This window comes from Hakea prostrata, chromosome 1 (assembly GCF_041222555.1).
Source record: "Hakea prostrata isolate BN-2017 chromosome 1, UWA_Hpros_2, whole genome shotgun sequence".
Lineage (NCBI taxonomy): Eukaryota > Viridiplantae > Streptophyta > Magnoliopsida > Proteales > Proteaceae > Hakea > Hakea prostrata.
The window spans coordinates 70871991-70894791 of NC_142600.1; the positions used below are offsets into that span (position 1 = coordinate 70871991).

At 38.3% G+C, this 22801-nt stretch overlaps 2 protein-coding genes across 6 annotated transcripts in view; one reads left to right on the forward strand and one right to left on the reverse strand.

The window, feature by feature from the left end:
• The window catches only part of LOC149029731 (uncharacterized), a 34755-nt gene extending 34333 nt beyond the window's left edge, over window positions 1–422 (reverse strand). Inside the window, exons 1-2 of the mRNA XM_089142065.1 lie at window positions 296–422; window positions 123–176 (exon numbers count right to left, since the gene is read on the reverse strand). Coding sequence (XP_088998191.1) covers window positions 123–176; window positions 296–394 — 153 coding nt within the window. The 5' untranslated portion in view covers window positions 395–422. The remainder of the gene's footprint in view (window positions 1–122; window positions 177–295) is intronic.
• A 6879-nt stretch (window positions 423–7301) lies between these two features.
• LOC149029732 (uncharacterized) overlaps window positions 7302–22801 on the forward strand; it is a 32899-nt gene continuing 17399 nt past the window's right edge. For all 5 annotated transcript variants that reach the window (XR_016171196.1, XR_016171194.1, XR_016171195.1 and 2 more), the window contains exon 1: window positions 7302–8674. Coding sequence is in view for 2 of the 5 variants with exons in the window: in XM_089142066.1 (XP_088998192.1) it covers window positions 7939–8674 (736 nt within the window). In the remaining 3 variants the exon portion in view is untranslated. The remainder of the gene's footprint in view (window positions 8675–22801) is intronic.

The window sequence follows — 22801 nt, forward strand, 5'->3', positions numbered from 1 at the left end:
TGCCTAATGAAATACGGATAGGTCTAAGTTCAACTAGTCAAAACCAATAAACTCATCAAAATCAAAGTGACAAAGGAAAATTGCACTAAGAAAGTGATAACTAATGGGCATCATTGATATACCAGAAGCATAAACGCCATGCCAGCAACAAGAGACGCTGCAAATCCATATATTCTCTGCACAAACAAAAATGCCAGCAGGGAGATCAGTAAAAACAGCAGAAATCGAAACCGGCCTAATCAGATGAACTGTTAGGATTAATATTGAAAAATAATGGTTTATCGAAATCACAAACATGCATCGGAGACAACGAACAGGGACCATCGGAATCGCCAAGCAAACTCCCTTCTTGCTCTTCCTCTCCATCTAAGAGAGAGAGATTAAGTTTCCACATTACGTGACACTTGAAGTTTCTTTACTGATTGCTGACTTTCATAGAAGAACTCGATCGCATCGTTGCGCTCCGGCGAAGAGGTGTGATCTTAGGAGCGGCAGATTTTTGCCGTGCGCTCAGATCGTGGCATGCAGTTCCCCTTCTCCCCCCCTTTTCTTTTTTTTTTTTTTTTTTTTTTTTTTTTAATTGCGTTTTTTTACATTTTACCCAATTTAAGTTAGGCCAAACTCTTGTTTATCCAGTTAAGTTTGGCTCAAAGCCTTGTTTATTTACGTGAACTTGGAATATTACAAGAAACTCAATGTTGGTATTTAGTTAATTTTGACTCTAAAATTACCATTTTGTATTTCTCAAATTTACAAAAAAAAAAATCCCTATTCAGTCAATTCACCTGAATTTCTTCAAAAATTTTAAGCTTGACTTGATTCACTTGATTTAATTTCTATACGACTTGTTATGTGAACGCTTATGTTTCAATAGTGTCAAAGAGGCTCAGCAAAACTAGAGATTAGATGCTGGCTCTCAAGGCACTAATGCTTATTCATCAGTTGTTAGCAGATGCAACCTTTGTTTTAGATGGAGATTCTCTACACTACCAGGTAGGAACTCGTCTTCTTAATGTGTTTGATTTCCGTGATGAAGCTCATTCTCATTCATGAGATTATTATGCTTTTGTTTGAACCTATAATCTGTATCTAGATCAGCGTCTTGAGTGTATAGTGTATGAATGAAGCAGTGAGGAGGCGGTGGAGAAGATGATTGTTTTGCTTGGCGGGGGAGCCAGTGGCGCTGGCGAATATGATTGTTTTGAGTGGCGAGAGGAGATTTAGGTCTCCACCTTTGCGTTTTGATTACAACAATGGAGCATTCAGAAACGAACCCAGCTATCATGGTGGTGGTGATGAGATGCGCCAATCGAGATCTAACTGTGACATTAACCAAAACAAAAACGGAGGAGAAGAAGCTACCAACTCCACTAAGAGATTAATCCTAAGAGGAATTTGGGGAAGATGAGTCAATTGCAACGACTGGTTGATCAATTCCTGGCTTCTCGTCCCACTGGCTTGGTGAAGAACAACAAAATGGTTCTTATTGCTCTTTACCCTATTGCTAAGGAGAGTTTTCATATCTAAGCATACATCGACTGTGTTGCTTAATAAATTATTTGATATGGAATACCCATAATGTGTGAAATCATTTGAGGGACTGATGAGCTTCTTGGTTTCTATAGGTGGTCCAAGGACATTAGGGTTGGAAGATCCTTTGAGTTTCTAGAGGTGCAGAAGGAAGTTCTTTTGTAAATTTGAAAAAAATTAAATGAAAATTTGTAAAATAAAAAAAAAATCCCTTCACCCCATGGGCAAAATTGTAAGTTTAAAGTCAAAGTCAACAAAAAAATAACGTGGGTTTTTTGTAATATTCCAAATTCACCGGATTGGGTAAACTGAAAAATTAACCACTTAAGTGGGCAAACAAGAGTTTGGGCCCAACTTAAGTGGGTTGTGGGCAAAATGAGAAAAAATAACAAAAAAAAAAGGCAATAATGTCCACTATGGTATTAATTTCGTCAAACTTGTCGAAATTTGAGTCGTTCCATGGCTATTGAGGTTTGCGATTGGGGTGAAATATCTCTACATGGTAAAATTACAAGATTAGACACGTTTAGGTTTGATTTAACAAAACAAACCACCTTTTGTTTGGTTTAACAAAATTACACATATTGAGTCTCCTTTTACGGAACTAACCAAAATGGTTTTCTTGTCGGTCATCACTCGTCATTCATCAACTAAGTATGTTTTGACGATTTTACCCTATCATTATTTGAATACCGTGTGCAAACATCTCAACCATGCAAGTCTTGCAAGTTGTAATCACATGTCGCATTTGCTACGGTATACACGCTATCCCCTACTTGCTATCCGTTTGTCCCCTATCTTCCGCAATATTTTGAGTTCTCCATTGATATTTTCAAGCATTCGCTTTCCCCCTTCAACTGCTCTATTGCTAATCCTATCACCTGCTTCGATCAGTACAAAAGCTTTTATAGGTTTGAGTACAAATACTGTTTGACAATCCTCGATAGGGACATGAAAAAAAAAATTGGCCTATGCATTTTATTAGGTTGCATTACAACTAAGAAATTAATAAATGCATACGAGAAGCTTTGGTTAAAATTAATAAAAACCTTTATCTTTTTCTTATTTTGGGTTAGGTGACTTGCTCAATTTAATGAAGATTTTGTTTGTTGGGGTCCACGTAAGTTCGCCTATAATTCATGACTGTTCACTTAAGTGGGCTAAATTGTACAACGCCCACTTTGCACTTTTTGTAAAATTGCAAATTACTGACGATTAACTTTTCGATTAATTATAAACTAAAATGACCATTTTGCCTATTATGTGTCGGTAAATATAAAATGTGTCTTTTATATTTAAGAATTTTGAGTTTTTAAATTTATAAAAAGAAGCCCTTGACTCCTACTCGATTTTAAATGTTGGAATTTCTCCCCATTGCCATTGCTGAAAATTGTTGCCCCACCCCTCTTGTTGCTGAAAATTGTTGTGCTCACAACATTTACAATTATAGAGTGACCTATTCACTATCCTCAATTAAATACCCTATATAATATTTTTGTAACAAGTAAATAATAATCAACTCATTCAGTGGATCCTTCCGAAGACGAGGTCAACAAAACCTAAAACTAGAAGTTTGTTTTGTAACGTTTTATTCAACTTTGTTTTATTCAACCGACCATAAATAAAAAATATTCTTTACACCATCTTTACAATCCCGTTTTTCAATTTCCTCCTCCTTCATGTTTTTTTTCCTCTTTAGGCTTAAGTCCTATAATTGTCTGAGAGACTCGAGACAATTGAGACAGGTTGGGAAATTGAAAAATCTATTATTGACTATGGTACTAATACATATACTAGTGTGCTGTCTGTCGAAGGCATTAAAGTTAAAGAGAACCTAGAGGAAGATGAAAAAGACGAAGAAAAACCCATAGTAGGGGTAAAAGCGAAAACATAACTTATGGTTTGACATTTTAATTTACTTTGCACTTCTTTATATTGTTTATTAACTGTTAATTTTGACCTCATCTTCAACAATTCACAAACTCTATGGTATAAATTTTAGAGGATAATGAAGCTAAATTAAAAATGTCAATGATTCAAGTGTTATTGAAGTCTCAACATAATAAATAATGCAAAAAGAGCACAGTGAGTAGTTTGTAAGGTATGAAAACACGTGAAAGAGGACGTTGAAAAAGCATGCAAAAATGACGGAGAGCTTGAAACAAAGTCTCCCATAACCCTGCAAGAATCCAAGGAAGACAGTAAACAACAGAAATCGTGTATGAGTCAGGCACTTCTCTTTGTAAAATTTGAAATTTAAAATCATTAAACATAAAAGACAAACGTTATATTTACCAACATATTATGAGCAAAGTGGCCGTTATAGTTTTTTTTTTTTTTGTTGAAAAGCCATATTTATTAAACGGCTAAACCAAGGAAACAGAAGTACATAATACCTAAATCCAAGAAGTGGATAAAGGCCATTCAGTCGTTACCGTTGCTGACTGGGCCCTCCTTGCTAGTTGGTCTCGCTATAAAGTTAGACCTCCTAGAAACATAAGATAATTTACAATCCAAAAAACAACTTTGAAGATGCCAAATATTTGCTATGATGGGTTGGAAACCATGGGCTGGGGGGAGGTTCGCTTTCTTAAGATATTGATTAGTTCTAATGCATCCAATTCAGCTTGCACATAGTCCACACCTTCAGCCAACTTGTATAGCAAACCGGATCGCAATGCAAGAGCTTCGGCCATTAGAACTGAGGAAGCATTTTCAGGTTCCGAAACCGCAAAGATGGGCACCCCTTGATGATCTCTAGGGATAAAGCCCATTCTTGTACTCCCAGTAGTGGAAATATATGATGCATCGGAGTTTAACTTTGTAAATGGGCTAGGATGTGGTCTCCATACCCCATGGGCTTCTTCTACACCATTTGTATTGCTACCCCTAGGAAGCATATAGAGGTTTTGGGCTTCAATAAACTCCTTTGCATATTTGAAATGTCCAACCTGTATAGGTGATCTAGTATTGTGTTGAAACACTTGTTCATTTCTAGCAACCCATATACCCCAGCAAGTATAAAAGCATATACTTATCCAAAAGGCATCCTCCCACTTTGATCCGCTGTGAACTGAAAGTACTAGTTGAGTCCACCTTATTAGATCAAAAGAATCTTCCTCAGGTGTTTTGTAGCCCAACATGCTTGCAAACCAACAGAAAAGTTCACCGTGGGTAACTTGCAATTCTAAAAAAAGTGCAAAGTACTTGCAATTCTAAAAAAAGTGTAAAGTGCACACTATGCAATTTAGCCCACTTAGATGGGCCTATAATCCTTAACTTCTCATTTAAGTGGGCGCCCTGCAAAAAACTCTTTCATAAAACATCACTTATAAATTCAAAAACACTTGTTGCTTGTTTATGCAATGATCCGGTCAAATTGAGAGAACGGACGAAACAATGGACTGTTGAAGTTATGGCCCTAAGTGGACCAATCAAATGGGGGTATGATTGGGGTAGGGGAAGGAAGAAATGGAAGGGCGCTTGGTGTCAAAGGAAGACGACGACTGAGTCCTTCAACATGTTATTGGTGGTAAAATGGTACAAAATAAAAATAAAAGCACTTATTGGCTAGTTTTGTAAGACTAAACTTGAATTATGTCTACTTCTGTTCAATCAACGTTAGGTGGACACTTTTATGAAGCCAAACGAAAAAGAATTAAAGAATACTTGGTTTCCCATATTCTTTCAGTTGCTCACAGACTAGTTAGATTGGTCGCTAGGATGGATCGACATCATAAATCACTCCTAGAAAGGAGAAGTGACAGCTGTAATGGCAATGTATGTTAAATGGTTTTCAAGGGGGGGGGGGGAATGGATGTGGGAAAACTGAAAAAAATGAAGTGTGTGGTCATATCATAGGTGACAGGGTAGCGTTTGGGTGATGGGGTGTGGTTTCCCATTATGATTTAGTGATGTTTGAAAGGGTATGTACACTTTCACAAGGGTTTTTTTTTTGCAAATTGGGAAAAATGTTATGGTTCCTAAAAGAACATACCAAGACTTATTTGAGTTTATATTTTTATATAGTAGTATGGTGTGATAAGATATGGTAGTATGGTGGTATGATAGGATAGGATGAAAAAACATACCATAATCGATATGAATTTATACCTTTATGCAGTAGTATGAATGGATATGAATAGTATAAACATGAATGTAAGTATGATGTGGACCATTAAATAGTAGCTCAGTCAATAATACCGACAACTCTTATTGAAGATGTCAAGGGTTCAAGTCTCTCTGTGGTACCCATCCTCTATGATAGTATGCCATCACAACAAAATTTATTCATTTATTTTTTATTTTATATAGGGTTACCATTATCCATTGTATAGTGACGAATCTTGTATGTGTTCATAAGAATAAGAAAATGAATTTGTTCATCTTTCGAGGTCTCAAAGGGGTGTGAAAGACATGATAAATGAACTCTTAAATGGAAATAGAAAAGAGATGTAACTCCTATTTATTCGAAAATGGTAAGATATTTGGTACAAAAAGAAGGGGTTGATCGATATCATATCAACTTGGTTATGCTTCCTCTATTTTTTTTTAACAATATCAAGTCAGGTTCTTCTCCTATTCGTATATAATAGAACATGTTGAGCAAAATCTTCAATTCTCTGTAAGTCAAGCTCCTCGATTTAGATTGGAAAAATCATATGGATTTCATGAAACAATGTGCCATGGCTCAAATCCGCCGTCAATCCTATTTTAGATAGATTTCCCATCAGGCAACAACCGTTCCGCCTGACCTTACTCAAGCATGCTTATTATGTTAGTGAAGACTTTGTGTGAAGCCTTGGAGACGACGTACCTAGGGCTATGGTGAGCTGAAAGGAGACAACATAAGTGAGCGAATGTGTATAAGCCCAATCAAAGATGACTGTTCTAGGAGGGGCGGGCCACCCACCTTCCAATGGTGTTGGTACTATTGATCGTGAACGGATTCACCTCTGGCCTCTAGGCACGTCGAAACCACATGAGTTCATTGGCGTTGAGCATTGTCTGCCAAAATCGGCATAGGTTAGGCGCTATTGACGCAACATGGTAAGCCCATCTTTCTCCATATGGAAGTGCCACGGGCACATGGAGATGTGGACAGAGGAAGCCTCAAAAAGCGAAGGCCGGGTTGTAGGTCTTGTTACTTGCACTAAGTTCGTGGCTGACTGGACTTTCTCCTTTATCGAACTATCGAAGTGGTGATAGGCGAGCTTGCCCCATTGGTCGGTCAAATCGGGTGCTCTTAGGGCCTGTTTGGTTACATAAATCCAGAGATTTCAAATCTCTAGATTCATGAATCTGAGAATTATACCCGTTTGGTTGTAAAAATATCTAGATTCATGAAATCTAGAGATTCACATTTTTACACTAAAAACGTGAATCTGTAGATTTATGGGTAAGGGGTGAAATCTAGAGATTTCAAAAAAGCTATACAATTGCATATTCACAAAAATCACGTCGATCAAATAGTTTTTTAGGATGAATCCACATATTTCATTCCACAACCAAACAGTTAATTTTATAAATTATGACTCCATAAATTTGAAATCTATAGATTTGAAATCTCTAAATATTTGAAATTTCTAGACTCATGTAACCAAACCGGCCCTTAAACGTCGAACGAAGTAGGTGGCCTGGTTCTTTTCCTATAGCCCTTTTGATATGATAGGCCCGATCCCGCCCTTTAGTTTAGGAGGGGAACTGACCAAGAATGACCGGTCCTATGGTGGTACGGTAGGCACAGACTCCACGAACGTCCCGCGCCCTTAGAGAAAGAAAGCCTCAACCAGAAACACATTCCTTTTGCGTGCGGATGTAGCTGTGTGTCTGACTCCATTGGTCATAATTCCTGCTGCTGCGGCGGGTGCTCGTTAAAAAAGACCCAACAGCGGCAGCAGGTTTAACTCCAACGGTCAAACCATGGAGCAATGTAATTTCTGGAGTCTCTGAGGGTAGTATTATTGTCTCGCTGAAAAGGATTATCCGGTTTCACCTGACCAGACACGGCTCGAAGTCGCATTCTCCTCATTTCCGAAGGAAGATGGAATAGGTTTTCTCCTGTCTCTGGACTCCGATATCCTCTCATACATAGCATAGGCCCCATTTTTCTGCACTTCTTAATCCATGTGCGGTATTTCTCACTGGATCTTCGTCTCGTGGAATCCCAATTCATTTTGTAATCCAAATAATCAGATTATCCTGGAAAGATTAATTATTTGTCTATTTTTTCCGTCAATTTAGTGGTCGATCTCAGATGATTTGCTTGAGCGGTGCGACGTGTTTCAGTGTTTAGTTGAAGGTCAACATCGAGTGCAATTTGGGCTTTAGTTCTGGTTCCAAGCTTCCGTATTAGGGTTTCGCGCTCTGTAATTGTTCTCTCTTTGAGCTTATTTGTACTTCATCATCATGACGCGGAGTTCTCGACACAAATCTCACAAGCAGCATAAGCACAGTTCTAAGGATGATAAGGAATACTCAGACTCTGGAGAAGATAGAAATTTTAAAACTAGGAAGGATAAGGAAGAAGTTGCTGTTAGGGTTTCTAGGGATTCAGCATCTGGTGAGAAACGGAAACTTGCTTTCCAGCCTCAAGACGGCAAAGATCTGCTTGGTCCTGGTAATGGTGATTTATCGGACGAATATGTCTCTGCGAAGAGACGAAAAGATAGGACTGATGCAACCGCCACTGATCGGAGAAATGTTAGCGAAAACCAGCGCGTGGCAAGTGTAGTTGCGGGTAAAGAGACGAGTGGGGATGGTTTTCGGCAAGCGTCAGAGAAAGGCACAAAGTCAAAGGTTGCAGTTGATTCAAAGAGTAAGTCTAGTAGACGAGATGACAGTTTGACTGATAGGAAGGACGAAAAGGTGGGTACAGCAGTCGAGGGTGAGGATGTGAAAAAGAGTTTAACTAAGGTCGAGTCAAGGCGCAAATCTGAAAAGGATTCTGGTCGGAAAGAAGTGTATCAGTGTAAGGACATGAAGGAGAAGGAACGAGTGCCGGACAAAGATAGGAAGGTTCAAGATGGTAGACGTGAGAAATCAATTGACACCGTGTTAATGAGTGAAGTGAGTAGGAAGCAAGGATCTCATTCAAGTAGTCTTGAAGAAGATCGAGCAGTGAAGCTAGGATTGGAAAATACTGGTAAGGTAACTGATCATTCTTTGAAATTTTATCACTTTGTTATCTTTAAGTGGTGTTGCTATAATGCTCTTTAATATGAACGTTTAGTTGTCGAAGAAGAAATTTGGTGAGTTACGAGAGAGGTGTTTGAACTTCGAACCTTGTTATGCTTCTTTGTGTCATTATAGAGTCCGAGAACTATTTTTTAACCCTCTTACAAAACTTAAGCTAAGGTTTGTCATGAAATTCAGTTTTAGTCCGGAGGGTTTGATTGTAGATAAAGGATTATGTCTTGTTTTTGTCAAATTTAATAATAGAATATTTGGATATTTTGGTCGGTACATATTTGAATTTACTGCATTTGAAGTTGGTTGGCTCTGCTCAGAATGTATATGAAAAGGTAGTTTAACATTTGTGATCCTAGACTGGTGGTTAGGCCATGAGATCTCTACCTAGAACACTTAACTTGTCCATGTGGATGAAGAATTCATTTCCATATCGATTTGGACAAATTCCTAATCGAATTTGTTGACTTTATCCCCACTTCTTGAGTAGTGCATATGATTTGGTGTTTTTATTGAAGGCAATTCTGCTTGTTAGAAGGAAATGGGGCCTCAAAACATTACTGGAGGCCGACTCCCTTAGAGCTATTATCTGTGAATGGCAGTGTGTGCACAACATCTCTCAAGATCCAGAAATAGGTGTGGGCATGTGCACTATCTATTTTTGCACTTAGAATGATATTTCATATAGAATTAATGTCAGATGAATGAATTGGATAGGTGCATGCAAGTGTTTGTAGATCAACATATTTGTTTAAAGTTGAGAAAATCTTATAGCACGGTGATATGATCGGCTATGATTTATGGTGCTGAATGTTGGGCTGTCCAAAAACATAACTGGAGGTCGACTGTCTCAAGCTATTATTTGTGAATAGCAGTGCGTACACAACATCTCTCGAGATCCAGAAATAGGTTTGGACGTGTGCACTATCTATTTTTTGCACTTAGAATGATGTTTCATATTTTTCAGATGAATGAATTGGATGGGTACATGTGAGTGTGTGTTGATCAACATATTTGCTTAAAGTTGAGAAAATCTCATAGCTCAGTGAGATGATTGGCTATGATCAACGGTGCTGAATGTTGGGCTGTTCAAAAACACTGTATGGTTCATAAACTCAGTATAGCTGAATTAATGATGTTTAATGGATGCATGACATAATTAGGAAGGATTAAATAATAACGAATGAGATCATATTAAAGCTGATTCAGGAACAATCTCTGTCCTTGGGTGTGAGGAAGATGTTTAAGGTGGGATGTTCATTTGTAAACAGAGGTCTTTGGATGCTGTTGTATTGGAGAAGTGATTTGATTCAGATTGAAGAAGCTAAAAGAGCCAGGGGCTGGCCTAAATTCCTCTCGGAGAAGTGGTGAGGAAAGACATGCACGCCATAGGCCTTATGTCAAGTTTAACCTCAAACAGAGCTGCTTGGGATGGTAATGATCCATGTAGGCCAGTCCACCCAGGATAGGTCTGCGTTTTGTTTTTCTTTAGTGTTGTACATGCCATATGCATCTACAATAAATACAACAATTTATCCTTATCGCCACTCTATATGTACACGTATAGGTAAAAAATCAACTCAACTGAAAACAGTGTTAAGAAGTGACTGGATCCTCTTAACGAATGGTTTGTTCTGGAATCTTTTGTAAAACTGTAGCCATATTCTTTCTCTGTCCAATTGGCTCAATGGAAACTGTCATTAAGTCAAACCTGGTGTTATGCATAGTGCATATACTTGTCTGAATTTGTCTGTATCTTAGGCTCTGTTTTGTTTCAGCAAATTTTTCCTTGGTCAATTTTACTTCATAGATGTAAGATTTTATGTATTAAAAAGTTCTTTGATGCTTTTCCATCATAAAAGAGACAATGGAATACTTGTCAACATGTAAAATTTAATGTCCTTTGAAGTGAAAATCTGTGGTTAGAGGTAAAATTTTATACTAAAACGAACAAAGGCTTAGTAGATCTAAATGAGAAGTGTAGAAAGGAAAATCAAAATGGGACTGTTTTAAAGCGTGGCATATAGAACAGGCATATACAGGATGGTTGTTGTGAAAAAGGCACGTATATGGGTAATTAAGTTGCTTATGGAAGTGGCTTCTCGCCACAGTTGTTTTAGTTCAGTTGTTGCAGATCTAACACCAAATTGGCATCTTTTCTTAGGAAATAATCAAGGGATGGGTTATGTAGGTTTTGGAGCTTTGATCCCTTGTGTTTACATTGTAATCAGCCAACTTATTGAACCATAAACATGCATATATGAGTTGAGTACGAAAATGGGTATCCAATTAGTTTAATCTTGTTTTAGAGGTCGCATGACCACTTAAAAAGTCCATTGACTTAATTAGAATTAGTTGGGTCACTTTAGTTAAGGACTTGTAATCAATTTTGGGTGAGTTAGTGAGTTTCCTAGATGTTATTAGTTTGTTTTAGTTGGCCATTTTGGGTAGCCAATTTGATGGGCCTAAAATATTGGAGAAAGTTGGAAAATTGGGGCTCTTTCATTGGTTTAGTTAAATTCACGTTTTAAATCTATTTCCTTTATTGTTTAAATTTCTCAGTTTAGGTTATCTAATTAGGATTGGACTGGATAAAACATTTCCTTTTCAGTATCATAATTCTGTTAATTCTGAGTCTTGGTTTGAGTAAGCTATGTCAGTCAATGTGACTATAGATATAGAGGTAATTGCTCAGTTGGGACATGACTTAATGAATTATTCTTGATTTTTGCTTATTAGAATATCTTTTCTCATTCAACTTGGTGTTCAAGAGTGTGTTGAACAAAAGTAAGTTGGATTATCCCCAACCCTAGTTCTTCTTTTTCTAATCTTGTAACCTTGCAAATTCTCCAACCCTAAAATCCTCCCTTTCTGTTTTTTGTACTTCCGAAGAATGCAAATTTCCAATTTAGATCTACACCTATCTAACCATTAGAAGGGTCCAAAACATTAGAAGTTATCCCTATGTACAATCACCTAAGTTTTCTTGAAGTTTCACCCCATTCCAGTAACTTTTCATCTCATCTCGCAGAGACTTGCCTCATGCATCCTTACATCTCATTACTCTAGATCTCTCCAAATCATCCAACCAATCTAGCTTATGTTCCTGTGTATCTCAGGGAACTACCCCAAAATTTTAAAGCCCCTAAACCCATTAACTTTTGAGTTGAGATCCCCAAAGACTGGCCTTGGTTGATCCTTTTCAATCTGGGGCTAATCCTGGGAGACTTGATTGAATTGATTTGCCTTCTAAAAAAGCTGTGTTTTTTTGCTGTTGCCTTCTTCTCTTTGGAGAGAGTGAGTGAGTGTGTTTGTGTGCTGGAAGTTGGGAATTTCATGATTAGTTCTTGTGTTTGGAACACTTGATCTTCTACAAGGATCTGCTACACAAGTAAGCTTGGAAAGCTTGTATTTAGTTAACCAGCCCTTAGTTGATCCCTTTAAGTCAAGGGCTATATATAGCAGTATCAAAGCATAGTAGAAACTCTCTTTAGTCGATCCCTTAAGATGATCCCTTTAACCTCACTTTTTGATGTTACTGAGTTTAAGAAAGTATTATCAAGTGGAGATGGATCTTTAACTATAAATAAAGCATGTGTAGGGAGGAGAGCATCATGTGAACTCTCTCCCCCCCCCTCCTTACTCTTTCTCCTTCTTCTCCACTCTTCTCTTCATCGTTTCTACTACTCTGACTTTCTAAACTGTAGGTTCTGTTACACGATTGAAGTCTAAACTGCTTATGTGGACATGGCTAAAGATATGTATGATGGTTCAATGACATGTGAGAATGGTGGGGGTCTAAGGTAGTGAATACCTGATTATAACTGGGTTACATTGATGATCAGCTTTGAGCCCTTATTAATTTGAACACATCATGGATGATTGATGTAAACCCAGATCTAGGGTTAAGGGTAGAATTGGGATTTTCCTAAATCTAAGGGCTGCCCAGTAATTTCCAGCAAAAAAAATGAATATCCTAGGGTTTATAGGGAGTTTTAACACCCTCAAACTCTGCTGTAGTGTGAACATAGAACTATGTGTGTTTTTAATTTATTTATAATAAAGGTCAGAATCTAGGGTTTAGGGGGGGTTTGGCTAGGGTAGAAGAGACTCTGTCCTTGCTGTTTCTGCAGATTCAGAACTGAATTTCAGTGATTCAGGGGATTGGGTGAGTCTGTTTTTTATAAACTTAGATTTTTTCAGAAGTTGGGTAAGTTGCAGAAATCTCAGATGGAGAGATGAAGTGCAGAATTTTTAAGAACTGAGTAAACAAGGTCTAACTAAGAAATTAAAAGGTTGGTGCGACCTATGGGGACGTGAAAGGGATGGGAACTTAGGAGTTGCAGGGGCAGGTTTCTGCAGTCGCTGCAGGGGAAAAGAAACCATGGAGAAAAGGGGAATGGGGAGTTGTAGGGTAGGGGAGGGAAGGCCTAATGAGGTCATGGGAAAGGGGGGGGGTGGTGCTGCGGGAGTTTTAGGGGCCTAGGAATGCTGGTGCAGCAGCAAGGGCAGTGGATAGGGGATGTTGCGCGGGACAGGCGAGAGGCAGGGTCTTTCCGTTAGAACTGTTAGCTGGTTAGACGAAATGATGAACATGGTTCTCTGTTGGTAACAAACTGTTGGTTAGAGGAAGGAGATGAGATTTAGGATTCTCTTTTACTAATGGCGACACTGTAATGTCATAAGAAATTAAAAGCAATTTAGTAGTTATGATATTAGCTAACCATTACTTAACCGAGTGTACTATTGTGCAATTTTAAGAGACATTTTTGGGGGTCACTGCCAATTGGCATAATTTTCGGGTATCTTTGCTTTTGCCAATTATCTTTGGGCGTCCTTGAAATTTTCCTTTTTTTAATAAAATTTTGAGTTTTGAAGGCTGATTAGAGCCCTATATGTACCCCACTATGGAGGAATAGAAATCAAGACTTGAATAATTGAATTTTTGCATTGAGCAAACTTGGCTGTTGCCTTCTTTCTTTGTGAGAGAGAGTGTTTTCTACTGTTTAAAATCTGGTTAACCGATTGTGCAATGGTGTTTTCTAGTCTAAGTGCTGTTTCCCTTGTGGTTCAAACTCTAGGAAGATCTTGTGCTACCCAATCAAACCATTGGGATCTTCATTGCCTTCGCAATGTATCATCCGTATACCTTCCTAACAAAACCATTTGAATCTGGTTGTAATCTGACCAGCCGAAACCCTAGAAACTCTAATTTTGAATTTCAGTAAACCCTAACTCTAAATTTTTAACTCAAGTTTGGTTCTAATTGGATATTAGAGAAATTACTCCTTGTTGATCATTACTATGCCTAATTTTGTAACTTCTAGTTGGGTTCTTATTCGATCTTGGAAGACTGTCTCCTAGTTAACACCTATCAATCTAAGGTTACATTAACTTTTGTTTGCAATTACAAAATTATTTGTTCAAAGGAGATATTGAGGTTATCCTAGATTGGTAGGAAACCAACTAGGAGCCACCATTTAGGATCTAGGATGAACTGGTAAAGCTCCGATAGGTCAAATTAGGGTTTTAGGTAAAAAATATGGTTAGGGTTGGTAAGACTTGTTAGGGAAATGACCCAACTACCGTTCTAAGGTTTTGATGATCACAAACACATATAGAGAAGATCTAACAATCTCCTTGTGTGTTTAAGATAGACTAATACTATAAAAACAAAACACTGAATTGTAGAGTTTAAGTTGCCTTGAAACAATCCAAGTGACATACAAAGATCAAAATTGGGGACTCAAGACATGGAAGGCCAAAGAATGCACCTACCCACATGGAAGTACAAGTCAAAGACCCAAGAATGAAGAGTAAACCATGTAATAGAATAGGATAGTGGCACATGTAATTGCATGTACTTTTCAAGTTAGTGGTTTTATAAAACTAATCATGTCGGCAAAGAGTGCTATAGGGGTAGTCTTTCGGGGTATAAAAGGAATTTTCAAAGTTATTTACAGAAAATTCTAAAAAGGCCCATGGCTGACTATGAGCCAAAAGTGCCTATGTACCATGAAGGCTTATTGGTTGACCGCTAGCCCACAATCAAAGCCACAGTTGATTGTAGACCTTTAGGCCAACTGCTATTCCAATGGCTATGTTGAGTTGGTTGACCATGGGACTTCACAGGTTGACCAATGAGTTAAAAAATGACACTTTACCATCCATTGGGACCCACTTTAAACCCAAATTTTGGCTATTAAGGCATGAAGCACAAGGTGATTACTGCTCTCATAACCATGGTGGGAGATCTCGCGAGATATCTCTTTTTTTCAGCTTGGCGAGACGAGATGGAGGGCGAGAGCAGCGAGTTGGGATATCTCGCCATATCTTGCCATATCTCACCCTGGATCTCGCTGGAACTCTCAATTTTCACATTTTTTTGTTGATTGTGGCTGAATTTTTACTTGCAACTACTCTTAGCACATCTACAACAAGGAAGATCAATCATTCTTTACTTGTCTTATGAATTTAAGATTTAATGACTTATATAGAACTTCTAATGGTTGTGTAATTATTTTATTCTTGAAAATTGAGATTTTGATACTCATATGGATGGAATTTTTGTAACATTTAAGTTAGTTGATGCATTTGATATACTTGCTTTTCATTTATATGCCTTAAAGGTTCTATATTACATGTTGTATAACATTGCATTCCCTAATCCTACTGCATTTCGGTTTCACATTATGGGTAGACTTAGAAATCATACATATGGTTGTTTCTAACAAATCCAAGGCCACCAATGTGTTCAAAAGGCCTTAAATAAGCTAAATACCAAGTTTCAACTCAATTGGGATCCTAAAACCCACCGAGTTGACGCCAAAAAGTTTTATATCTCGACCGAGATCTCACCGAGATGGTCGAGATCTCTCTTTTTCAAGGTGGCGAGATCTCTCTCTCGAGCGAGATCTTCTACCATGCTCATAACTGTAAATGTGTAATTCTTGGGTGTTTTGGGTTTTTTTTTTTTTTTTTTTCATTCACTTAATGATCTCATATAGGTGCATACATCGGATCACCTTACAACAGCACCTAATCTTGTGTTTATTAGAATCCTAGGTTCAATATGAGCTGTCCATGTGATATTAAGGTGTTAAAGAAATATATCACCTTACAACAGCACATAATCTTGTGTTCAATTTGAGCTGTACATATGGTATCAAGGTGTTAAATAAATAAATATTATATATATATATATATATATATATATATAAATAAAATAGGTTACCTTGTTCAATCTGTTTGAAGTTATTGTGTGGTCCCATTTCTTCAGCTGTCCCTAGTTCATCGTCTTCTCTGAAATAGTGAAATCCCTCTTTTCTAGGGTTTTCTAATATATATATATTAAATAGGTTACCTTGTTCAATCTGTTTGAAGTTATTGTGTGGTCCCATTTCTTCAGTTGTCCCTAGTTCATCGTCTTCTCTGAAATAGTGAAATCCCTCTTTTCTAGGGTTTTCTAATTTGCTATTCGATGAAAATTAGGGTTATTATGTATAACCTTTGAAAGAAAAAGAAAAAAACCTGTTTTGATTCTTAATTTCTAAGATAGTGGTCGAACTTCACTCCAGTCTTTTTTTCCCCCAAGTTTGTCTCTCCCTCTCCCTTTCTATTTTGTCTTCCTTCTGTGGTTTTTCTTTGGCGGCAAAGAGTTGAATTTATTCATGAAAGAGAATAGGTAGAGAGAAGAATTGTAATTAAATTTGGACAGAGTTGAAAATCCAAGTCGATTGTAGAGAAGGTCACCCAGGAGCTCTGTTTGTAAATTTAGAAACATCATAACTCATAAGGGATCTGATAAAATGAAAAGTTTATCTTCAAAGTTAAAGCCGTAGGTAACAGGTAAGTATGTTTTCATTCACAATTGTTTTATAAAGTAATATCCGTATCCAACAAAAAAAAAATCCCTATTCAAAACCTTGTTAACACTTAACAAGTAAATCAACGGTAATTTAGTCTTCTACAAAAAAAGGGTATTTTTCTTGTAGTACAAAAAATATGGTATTTTATTTACAAACATAACTATCTGTCCTTGATAAATTTTTGAGCAAATTACACGACACCCACTATATTTGGGGTAAAACTCTTGACCACCCACTATTGCCTCATAAATTACATAGCACCCACATGTAAATTACAAGTTACTCACAACTAACCTTGATGTTAAAATAGATTATGAAATTACCCAAACCCTTATTTTTATTTAAAGCATTTAAAATGTGGTATAATGACCAATCTACCCCCCATTTTAATTCTCTCACAGCCAACCCTTAGGTGGGTGATCCATCTTCTACCCAAGCTGCGATATCTCGGTGAAGTTCGCCGGTTCGCCCCTTGGCGAACTTGGCGGAACCGGTGAACTTCGCCGATATCTCGCTGATATTTCAGGTGGAGCACGAGAAGTTGAGGGTCAAGAGAATAGCACCATGTTGTCTGATCCACAATTTCCTTTTTCCTCTGTTGGTAACTTCTATCGCACGGTAAGTCCCTGACTCGGCTTACGATTTAGTCCATAATGAAGAGCGCCCCAAACCCTAAGAACGGTGTCTACCTTCTCTTCACCGCCGACAATGTTCAGGTTCAAGAATTCTGCAATCAGATTTGTGGGTTTCATTACTTCACTTTCCCTTCAATCGTTGGATACACTTTGCCTTTCGCTTGGGTGGGAAACTTGGCAACTCAGTGCCCAGGATTGTGTGCTTACCCATTTGAAGTTCCATCTTACATTCCAAATTTGAAGCCAGTGAGATCCCCAAACGGTGATGTGGGCGTTGAAAGTATTCTTGAAATTGAGGTGAGGAATTGAAGAAGTCAAGTGTTCAGTCAGCGTTGGGTATGGGAGAACCGGAGAAAAAGAGGGCAAGCCATTTTTCTGGCGACTAGGTTCTCTGGCTTTCGAATCTGCAACTTTGCTTGTGTATATTGCCGAAAATTTAGAGCGATTTTCGGGCGAGATTGTGTAATATCGAATGATTCGAATTGACTCCTTTTTTATTTCGCCCTATGTCAAACTCGACGAAATTCGCCGATAGGTTTTACCTTGCTTCTACCTACACCTCACCGGACCACCACTGCCAAAAACTACCCCAACCCTCCCCGATAGGTGTCCATTGCCCTCATCGTCCCTGCCAGAAATTCCCCCCTCTCTCTCTCTTGTTCATCTCCCACAGAGGGGAGGCGAGCCTCCGTGCTGAAATGGGCAGTGGCTTCCCTTTTAAGATTAATGAATTTAACGTCGACGACAACAATACTGATGTCAACCTTAATGAAACCCAAGTTCTGAAACCCAAAGATCGGTTCTTTAGGCCGAAGACTTGTATGGAGATCTTCACTACTGCACCAATGTCTCCACGCTGCTCTGATGTAAGAATCAGAATATCCTGTTCATGCTTTCTACTTATTCAAGTTCTGGGTTTATTGTCAAAACCGTTTATGGGTTTTTTGTGTAGATATACAACAAGGATGCAAAGGTAATAGTGACAATGACAGAGTCCATGGCTGGTGAAGATGATGTTGAAGTTGGGGTGTAGCGTGGAGGAGACCATAAGGTTTGTGGTGGAAAAGTACAACGAGGAAGGTAGCGCACCTCCCTTGGATGGTGACTTTGCTTCTTCCTTCCACTTGCATTGCTCCTGCTTCCACCTTCACAGTAAGCCACCATTGCCGTTAATCTTGCTCTACCTATTTCAATTCCTTCATAATCCTATTCAGCTAATTGACCATAAGATCCCAAATGAATCTCTGAAGATGATGTTAATCCCATTTTGGCATGGAGGCTCACCACTCCTCTGTGGGAGATGAACAAGAGAGAGAGAGAGAGAGAGAGGGATTTTTCGGCATGAACGGTGATGTGGTGGTCACTGACAAGGGAGGGTTGGGGTGGTGGTGGTTCAGTGAGGTGTAGGTGGAAGGTTAAGGGTTAGCTATGAGAGAATTAAAATGGGGGTAGATAATGACAAATTTAAAATGCTTTAAATAAAAGTAAGGGCTTTTGGATAATTTCATAATCTATTTTAACAGCAAGGTTAATTGTGGGTAACTTGTAATTTACATGTGGGTGCCATGTAATTTATGAGGGAATAGTGGGTGGTCAAGAGTTTTGCCTCGAATATAGCAGGTGCCGTTTAATTTGCTCTAAATTTTTTTGAGATACCACATTGGAGGCAAATGAATGATGTCAACATTTTTGGGAACTAAAAATGACTCAGGTTGAACCTCAAGGGGTCTAAATAAAAATTACCCAAAAAAATAATATAAAAAGTGAAACTCATAGCTAATATGATCAAAATGTCTTAAGGTCAAAATCAAGGCTTATATCAAAGGTTAATATGAAGATCAGGGTAAAAATGTGGGACATGATCAGAGTCAAGATTAAGGACAAAATTAGCATCAAGATTAAGGCCAAAATCAGGGCTAGGATTAGGGCCAAAACTAGGGTCAGAATCAAGGCTACAATCAGGGCCAAAATCGGAGCAGAATCAAGGCCAGAGTCAGGGCCATAATCAAGGACAGGTTGGGACTGGCTTGGCGGGCCAAGGAGTAATCCCAGGCCAACCCTTTTCCCTAGTCAGGGCTAGAATATATTTTAGCCCTGACTTGCCCTAAAGGCCAAAATCTTGAGCCCAAGCCCTATTTGGGCCATAGTTGTCAAGGCGTCGCCTCGGCGTCTGGGCTCCTTCGGAACGCCTCAAATTGGCGTCGCCTTATTTTTAGGCAATAAGGCGTCCGGTTTTTTTTTCTTTTTTAGATCACGAGAAAGATGCCAAATCGAAGGCATATATTGAAATACTTATTATATTCCGATTGTAAAGTATCTATTGCTTGAACCTATATGCATATGTATAATGATGCTACATGTGATCAAATGTTAAAATAAAAATAAAAACAAACAAAATTGAAAGAGAATAAGTTCTTGACTCAAGTCTCACACTCTCACTCTCACTCTAATCTCTTTCTCTCTTCCTCTCTTCTTCTCTTCCATTCCCGCGACCATGGAACGAAGTTCCGGAAGTTTCGCCCGGTTCGCTACCCAGCGAACCGGGCGAACTGGCGAAATATCGCCGATATCTCGGCGATATTTCGCCCCCCATATAGAAAATTTTGCCCTTAATTTTTGTGTGTTTTTTACTCAATAATTTTGATAAATTTGATGCCTATCCTAATCTTATACAAATAGGTGGTAAATTTGAATTTTTCCTAAAAATTATTCCATTTAAATTCTCTTACCTAGTCACATTTAATATGTTACCTTATGAGGCCTACATCATTAGGACATAATTGGAACGATTATCAAATCACTCTGAAGATTCTTTTATAAGATTCATGAATAATTTAAATTGTTTCCATAAATTATTTCATGTATACATCTTCCCTAATCACATTTGGTATGTTGACTTTGATAATTTAAATTATTTCTTAATAAATATTTCCATTTAAACCTCCTGCCTAGTCACATTTAACGTGTTACCTTCTAAGGCCTAAATCATTAGGACATAGTTGGAATGATTAACAGACGATTCTATTACAAAATCTCTTCATAATTTAAATTGTTTCCATAAATTATTTCATGTATATACTCTTCCCTAACCATATTTGGCATGTTGACTTTTGAGGATTAGATCACTAGAATATAGTTGGTAAAATTGCTCATTAATCTTGAAGATTTTGCTTAAAAAGTTTTTCTATTTATAAGTTATTCTATGTAGATTCTCCTCCTAATTACATTTAGTACATTAACTTTTGAGTTTTGAATCATTGTGATAAAATTGGTAAGATTGTGATAGAATCGCGAGAGAAATCGCCTAAAAAGTGCAAGAAATAGTATAAAATTCACACACAAAAAAATTTAAAAAATATATTTTTTTTCCGAAATATCGCGAAATATCGCCAGATATCGCCGATTTCTCGGCGATATCTGGTAAATATCGGTTTCGCCCCTGGTTTCGTTTCGCCAGGGGGCGAAACTGGCGAATTTCGCTGATATTTCTTTCCATGCCCGCGATGACACTCCAGCAAGCAATGGCTAGCGACAAACAACTTCTTCTCTTCCTTTCTTCTCGCGACTTTTTATTTAGGACCTATTATGTGTGGTTTGTAGTATGTTGGATGACTTGAGGTAGTCTGATATTAGTTTTTTTTATTATATAAGATATGATAGATTTACAGTGAATGAGATGTGCACTAAAAATTTCACTTAAAATGCCTCAACCGCCTCAAAAGCGCCTCGGAGGGCGCCTCGTCGACTCATTGCCTCAATTAGCCTAAACAGCCTTGCATCGCCTCGTCGCCGTGACAACTATGATTTGGGCTCAAGGCGGGTCAGGGCCGCCAAGGCCAAACTTGCACCCCTAGACAAAGGCTCTACATCCATACCTAGCAACTGTAGGTTGATTCCAATGGAAAAATGCCCAATTTGGTGTTGGATCTGCATTAGGGGTGTTAATGAAACCCTCTCGACCCAAACCGGTCCAAACCTGCAGTGAGCTCAACTTGACTTATCTACCCTCAAGTGGGTTTGGGTTACAAATTGACTAGCCTTGGTAGGGTGGGATAGTTTTCGGGCTAACTTGGCCTGGCCCTACCCTACAACGTGTTAATAAAATTAGAACTACATATAAATCGAGTTTGAATAACTAAATAACCAGGTTACCCCACTAAAACCTATCAACCTATATGAATTCCCACTTTAATAGCCGAATCATTCCCTTTGATTCCGTTGTTCTGCAAACTGCCATTGAAGAGAATCCAAGTCTCTCCAAGACTTCAACTGCCATTGAAGTTAATTGGGAGATCTTAGATCTTCACTTTCTCAATCAACCATTTGAGGTAATACTGTAATATAGTTTAAGTAAAGGAGATTTTACCCAAGATTTCTTTTGGTGACTCCACAAAATTATTATAAAAGTTTAGGAGATTCTAGGAAAAAAATGGATTAGAAGGTTTAATCTTAGGGCCAAACAATTGATTGATTGTTTAAATGGGAAGCTTGAAAACTACTTTCAACAAGGATCTCTCATTTCTTCTCTAAGATTGATTTTTCAGTAGTTAATTTTTTGATAAAAAAATAATTAGGGTTGTAGAGTATGTATGGTGTTTTGTTTTCAGTAGACCACATCATGTAGGTGGGTCAGCAAAGAAGGGATAAAAATCAGGGTTAGGGTCAGGGTAAATCAGGGGTAGCCCGACCTGATGTAACCTGTCCCAGCCCACATAAAGCCATTGAAATTTGGACCACAACCAGGCCCCATTAGCACACCAAGCGACTGGCCAGACCCTCAGAAGTGCATTATGGTGTTTTCCTCAAGCCCTTTGAACACCAAAAGGGTCCAGTAAATTCCAGGATTTTTTAGGATCCTATATCTACTTTTTGTTTTTCAATTGAATTATTGGTTAGAGTCCTTGTCTGAGTAGGAATCCTTGTTGGAATCCAATTTTCAGGTAGGATTTCTTCTAGAAGTTAGTTATTTTTTTATTTAGGAGATCTTTAGAAGACTTTTTTAGGTTGTTATTAAGTTGAGTTAAAAGGGAATCCCATCCAAAGTGGATTCCCTAGTTTCAGTCCAATTAAGTTTCCTAGATCGAGTCTAAGTCTGTTTCCCTCAACTTTAAGGCTATATAAAGCCCCCAGTCATTGTAAGCAATTCAGTTGAAGATAACAAAATTTCAGAGACTTAGAGTTGTGGGAAGCTAGCCCGCGACCTGGGTTTGAGGGAACTAAAAGTGTTTCTGCAAATACAGCTTTCTTCTTTGTCTTCTTCAAGCCTGCGGCAGCCCGAGAGTCCTTTTCAACTCAGTCTTCAGACAACAGCCCCTTCCTAGACAAGTACAATCCCAGTTCCCATTGCCAACCCAATTCTGCTCCCTGCCCCATTGCATGCTTCCTCCTCCCCTTCTCCCCCTTGCGGCAGCAGCGCCCTATCCGTTTCGTTAGTCCTATTCTCCTACCCCTTTCCCTATTAACCCTCCTACCCTAGGATTGCACCCTTCTTCTACCCCTTTCCCTAATCCCTACTTCTAAACTCATCTACAGCCTACTCGTTGAAGTTGCAGATTTTTTCCCTGCACTTCATCTTCTTCC